The 6000-nt window shown below is 43.3% G+C and overlaps 1 protein-coding gene and 1 non-coding gene across 2 annotated transcripts; both read right to left on the bottom strand.

The window, feature by feature from the left end:
- Position 1: 1 nt before the first annotated feature.
- Positions 2-4597, bottom strand: LOC101590763 (RNA-binding motif protein, X chromosome; the record flags this gene model as incomplete). The annotated part of the gene is made up of 6 exons (XM_023699101.1): positions 4413-4597; positions 3136-3261; positions 2839-2945; positions 1879-2050; positions 1217-1369; positions 2-93 (listed from the first exon to the last, which is right to left on the bottom strand). Coding segments are annotated over exons 2-6 (633 nt in total), but the record flags the coding sequence as incomplete, so codon positions are not given.
- On the bottom strand, positions 3016-3087 carry LOC111812054. Its single transcript, XR_002817650.1, has one exon. It is a non-coding gene; the product is annotated as a small nucleolar RNA SNORD61 (small nucleolar RNA).
- Positions 4598-6000: the final 1403 nt, after the last annotated feature.

Raw genomic sequence — 6000 nt, 5'->3', positions numbered from 1 at the left:
CATCTCTTGGAGACAAATAAACATCTCTGCGAGAAGGCAGGGGTTCCCTTCGAGGAGGGCCTCCGTAACTATCTCTTCCACGTGATACAGGGGCTTAAAGAAATACAATCATTTTTATAAAAACCTAGCCAAACAAGCTGGGTGTGGTGGTACATACCTATATTCCCTGCACCAGAACCCCACCACTCAGAAGACTGAGGCAGGAGTATCCTTGCAAGTTCAAACCTGCTTGGGCTACAAAGTAAGCTCAAGACCAGCCTGAACTGTACAGCAAGTTCTTGTCTCAAAGAGCCCTGTACCTGTCCCCCACAAAAAAACCTAGCCAACAGGGCTGGGGAGATGGCTCAGTGGAATAAGCGCTTCCCTGGCAAGTGCAAGGGCCCAAGTTCAATCCCCGGTTCCGCCCAAAAAAAAAACAACAACAACCTAGCCAAAGCAGTAATCTAAAATCTACATTCATGGCCAGTGAGATAGCACAGCAGACAAAGCACTGGGAATGGGGTTCAATCCCTTGCACAGCATGCTGTGTAGGGCGCCAGAATCCCAAGTGTGCTTTGCCAGCCATGAAACCCGGTGTGGTGACACACATATGTAATCCCAACACTTGGGAGGCGGAAAGCAGGAGGATCACTATGAGTCTGGGTTGTGTAGTGAAACTCTGTACAAAATACATAAAACAAAAAAAATGAAAAAATAAAATATAGACATTCAGGGGCCAGGGAGACAGCTCAGCCACATAAGCACTTGCCTGGCAAGGCAAAGTCCTGAGTTCAATCCCCAGTACCAAAAGAAAAAAGTTTAATACGCATTCAGGATATGAATAGGAACTTATTAAACATGGTAATATGAGGGGGGGCAGGCAAGTTGACTTTAAAAATAAGCTGTGCTATGCACACATACCCACTAACCAAGAGTACTTTAAACTGTATGTACTTAAAACTACTGCACACACTTAAAACATGTACTAAAAATTTTTTAAAAGTATAGTACTATGCAGTTGATCAAATCAAGTACGTTTTTCTCTAAAATTTCCCACTCAAGAATAAGCGCTTCCCTCGCAAGCGCAAGGGCCTGAGTTCAATCCCCGGTTCTATAAAAATAAAAAAATAAAATTTCCCACTCAAAATCTATTCATGCTCATTACTCAGGTGTACTAGATACCTGAAATCCATTTCATGAGTCTTAGTTCCTTATGTTAATAACATCCAACATTTACCTCTTCCTCCCATTCCACTGCTGCTTCGAACTGGTCCTGATGGAGCTGATCTTTTAGGAGGAGGACCCCCACTTCGTGGTGGTGGTCCCCTTTTCACTGGAAGGGGTCCTCTGGAAGAACTCATGTTAAAATTCATAGAATATCCACCATCATCTACATTGGAATAGAAAAGAAATCAGTGTTAATAATCACAAGAAATCAGGAAAAAACACTACATTTTATTTAGTTGGTGCATGTAGCTTTAGTTTTCAATTACAGGAGATAGAGATGAAGCTCAGTTAGGGTGCTTGCCTAGAATCCATTAGGCACAGGGCTCAATACCAGTACAAAACATTTTCAACTGCATCTACATAAGCATGAAGCTATACAGACTAGGAAAATACTAATGAAAAGTAATTGTAAAGCTATCACGAAGTTTTTTATTATACACAATGGGTATGAGTTTTCTGAGTACTTTTTCTACAGAAAAAACTTGAGGAATTGCTAGTGAACCAGCTCAACACCACAGTTTAACTTTAAATGCCTTCCATGTTTTCCTTTTAAGTCATAAACACGTCAACACGTAAAAGTGTTCACAATTGAAGGCCGGAAGGCTTTATCTTTTAACACTTAACCCATAAAATGTGGGTCTGCAGCCCCAGATAACACTGTAAAATCATTACCCATGTGCCCTCCGTGTGAGGGAGGTCCCCTAGTTCCTCCACTTCCTCCTCTTCCTCCTCTAAGACCTCTAGGAGGGCCTCTGCTTCTGGGAGGTGGAGGTGGTCCTCGTCTACCGCTTTCAAATGATGGTTTCGTGGCCTGTTCCACTTTGATGGCTTTTCCATCTAAGGACTTTAAAAAGAAAAAGATCAAATGGTTAAATCAGCGGGGCATGGTGGCACATGCCTTTCATAATCCTAGTGTCATAATCCTAGAACTCTGGGAGGCTGAGAGAAGAGATTACAAGTTTGAGCCCAGCCTGGACAACTTAGTGAGACTTTCAGAACTGAGATCAAAAAAGGATGGTGAAGCTCATAGGTTTAATTCTTAGTACCAAAGAAGATAAGCTATATGAAGATTTTTTTTTTTTTTGGTGGTACCAGGGATCAAACTTGCACTTGCCAGGCAGGCACTTATGCCGCTGAGCTATTTCTCTGGTCCTTAAGATTTAAAAAGAATTTGCCAATCCAACATTCATAACACCAAAATAGTTAATTAAAAACTGTACTCACCACAGAAAGAAAAATGCTAGAAATAGTTTTTGTATAAAGGAGACCTTGCCACTTTTAAGTTTCTAGTCAGTCTTTATGAAAGATACTGATAAACCAAATCAAGACAAAGTGACCCTCTGTACTCCTGTTCAACAAAATTTTGCAAAGCCTAGGTATCTACTTATTATCAAAATAACCAAAGAGTAAAAGCCAGCTTATGATATACAGATCTCACAATAAAATACAGTATCTTATATCATACAATTATATATTCTGTAACTGTGGCTATAAAAATTGGGTTTGGAATTAAGGCAACACTTCAGATTAGTAACACAAATTCCTATGATCAGCAAGTCCTAGACACGTGTATTCTCAAAAAGAGCAAAAATTCAAGTTTTCCCGGGCCAGACTTGGATGCAGGAGCCTCACCTTTCCATTCATGTCCCGGGCTGCATCCTTAGCATCTGCTGGGCTTTCAAAAGTAACAAAAGCAAATCCTCTTGATTTATTGGTTTCTCGGTCTTTCATCAAGAGTACTGAAAAAGTTTTAAGAAATAGTGTCACCCTACTTCAAACGAAACAATTTAAATAGATCTTGTAAGCAGAACGCTCAGAACTTCTTAGAGGACAAAATGCATTATCATGTCAGAAGATCAATGCAAACAAATTCATCACTGCTGATCTTTTTAATTACAGTAACTACACATACAGTTTCAGATAACTCACCTTCCACTATCCGTCCATATTTTCCAAATACTGTTTCAAGGGCTTTCTCATTTGTTTCTGTATTAAGCCCACCAATAAAGAGCTTTCCTGGGCGATCTGCTTCAACCATTTTTCCCCTGGTTAAGTCTGCTGAAAAAGAATATAGTTTTATCTCCCTGGAGAAAGTTCCCTAAATTTAACCGGACACCTCTATGTGGCTCATTTGTCGTGTTTTTCTTAAAATATCTTTGAATAAGTAAAGATGCCTATAGGCTTCGAACGCAGTGGGAGACCGACCAATTCAAATCAAGTAGTGTAGTTAAACAGCGCACTTTACACCACGTTGGTTACAAGACCGAACCTAATTTTGGCATTAATCTTTATTTTCCTTGGCTGTTTTTCAAATAAGTTATTCAAATATCTCAAAAGGCAACTCAACTTTCCATCGTAAATTTCTCGCCTTTCTGGGATTCAATTACTTAGCCCGTACACCTCCCGCACCGCTTCCAGTGGTTTGACTACAGTCCCGTTCAAGGTCGCCGCTGGCCGGACGCACGACCGACCTGAACACACAACAAAAGCTTTCTTCCAAGGGCTCCCCTTCTTCTCCTTAGAATTTCCCAGTTAAGTCTAAGCAGTAGCAGAAATCTTAAACTCGAGCCAAGTTACGCCTCATCTTCACCAGCCCCTGCCTTCCCGCCCGAAGGGATACCGCCTCGCTAAAAAAATCAGTGTCAACATCGTTTGAGATTAAGTAACGGAACGTCGGCACGCACAGAGTAACTCGCTTCGCTCCCAACACTGCAGCGGAACCCAATTAAGACTCGTCGGTAAGGACCGCGTGGAAGACAAAATGGCGACACTTGGAGTCAGCCCAGCAACACCGACACCAGTCAGTCAACTAACTTTTATCAGCAACGCGGCTGGGAAATGCAGGGGACTTCCTCTGCAGGGCCGCCCACGAACTAGGAAAGGTCCTACCCAAGTCCTACCGGCAACGGCCAGCGCTGTCCCGGAGAGGCAGGTACCGCGGTGGCGCGCTCGCTCCGCGCCCCGCTCCAGCCCACAAAGGCCCGGATCTCCGCCCCCGCGCCCGCAGGCGACAGCCAAACTTCCCTGCGCGGATGCGACGAAACGACCCCCCGGTGCGTTTCCCTTTGACCTCCTTGGCCCCATTACCTAGGTCGGCACCTTTGGGTGTCTTAAAATGGCGCCCGCCACCCCCATCTCCAGGGAGATAATCCCAAATTTTAACAGAGCGAGAAAGCTTGAGGAAAATGGACTAAGGAAACACATACCGGAAGGGTGGCGACGGTCTCAAGCTCCCAAGAGCTCGCTGACAGGGGCTGACCACACAGCCCAGCACAAATGACAGCTACCGTGTACCGGCGCACAACTGAAAAGCCGCTAGCACTACTGCGCAACGAGGGCGAACAAAGGAGACAGCAAACTTTATACTACCCGGGAACGAGGCTGAAGGACCCGGATGAAAACGAAGCTTAGAATTTGAAACGGGAAGGGAGGGGGAGTGGTTCTCAGCTTTCTTATTGGCCGTCTTCTACGTCATTCTCCTTTCGCTCCTCCCCTTTCCCCAAGCCCTGAGCGCTCTGGCCGGCGCCCGACTCTAACCGTTTTCCCTACCCCCACCCATTCTCTTCTAACGCGCGTTTTTGCTTTGTGCTAAAATAGTGCACAGGTTTCATTGAATAAAGAAGTGAATGTATTGACTGTGCTAGTGAGCTGGGAACGGTGCAAAACTTTTTGTTTGACATTAACTTTTAATTCTAAAGTCAACATAACTGTAGATACTTTGACGGCAATTTGTAGAAAGGGAAAACAAAGAAGTTAGGTAATACATTGTACTTGCCAAAACGATCTTAAACAAGCATTTTCAATGAGTGGGAGAGATTGTGATAAATAAAAGGCTGTTGAGAAAAAAAACCTAACGCAGCCGGCAGATCATTCATTCATACACAACAATTTGGAGCACCTACAAAATACCACGCTGTGGGTGAGGCCTGAAGGTACAACCCAAAACTAGTAAGATGAGGATCAGGCGCCTGAAGAGTAAAGTTGCCAGACTTAGTAAATAAAATTCCAGGAAGTGAAGTTAAGATTGAATGCCAGATAACGAGTACTTTTTTTTTTCCAGTATATGCCCCAAATATTACATACGGAGAATCTTTCATCGTTTACCTGAAATTCAAACTTAACTGGCATAATGGAATTTGATCTTCCCGTTTTACTAGAGGAGAAACATGACATATATTTTTAATTTCTTTTAAAATTAACGTAAAATATAGTTAACAATTGCAGATTGTGATTAGTACCAGGAAGCTCTTGAAGTGAACGGTAGGAAGGCCAAATTTGCTGAAGGCATCAGGGCACGTCTATCTGAAGAGGTGACCTTCGAAGCCACAGCTGGAGCAGAGAAGAACCCATGGGAAGAGCTAAAAGAAAAGCCTTTCACGAAATTAAAATTCAAAGCTCCAAAATACTAAGCCCAAAGTGGAGGGAAAGAGTTTGGCACGTGTGGAGGAACGGAAAAAGCGCCGAAATAATAAGAATTTAAGGAAAATTAAATGAAGGCGCCAAGGGAGGCAGGACTTGTTTGTGACCCGGTTAAAATACCACAGCAGGTTAAATGCAGGAAGCAGAGACAGCAAGTGTAGGAGAAAACAGGAGAGGGCAGTGGCTTGAATTAAGATAGTGGCAGTGGCTTTGGGAAGGAGGAAACAATTGCTGAATGAATATGCAGGTAGTGGGGAAAGGATTTGCTAATGAATCAGATGGCTTTACAATGGCGTGTGTATTGGTGTTGCCCTTTAACTCCTTTGTTGAAACCCTCCAAGGTGATGGCATTAGGAAGTGGAGTAGTCACCGGGG

Source organism: Octodon degus, unplaced genomic scaffold (assembly GCF_000260255.1).
Source record: "Octodon degus isolate 3935 unplaced genomic scaffold, OctDeg1.0 scaffold00110, whole genome shotgun sequence".
Taxonomy (NCBI): Eukaryota; Metazoa; Chordata; class Mammalia; order Rodentia; family Octodontidae; genus Octodon; species Octodon degus.
This window is presented reverse-complemented; position numbering and strand designations above follow the sequence as displayed.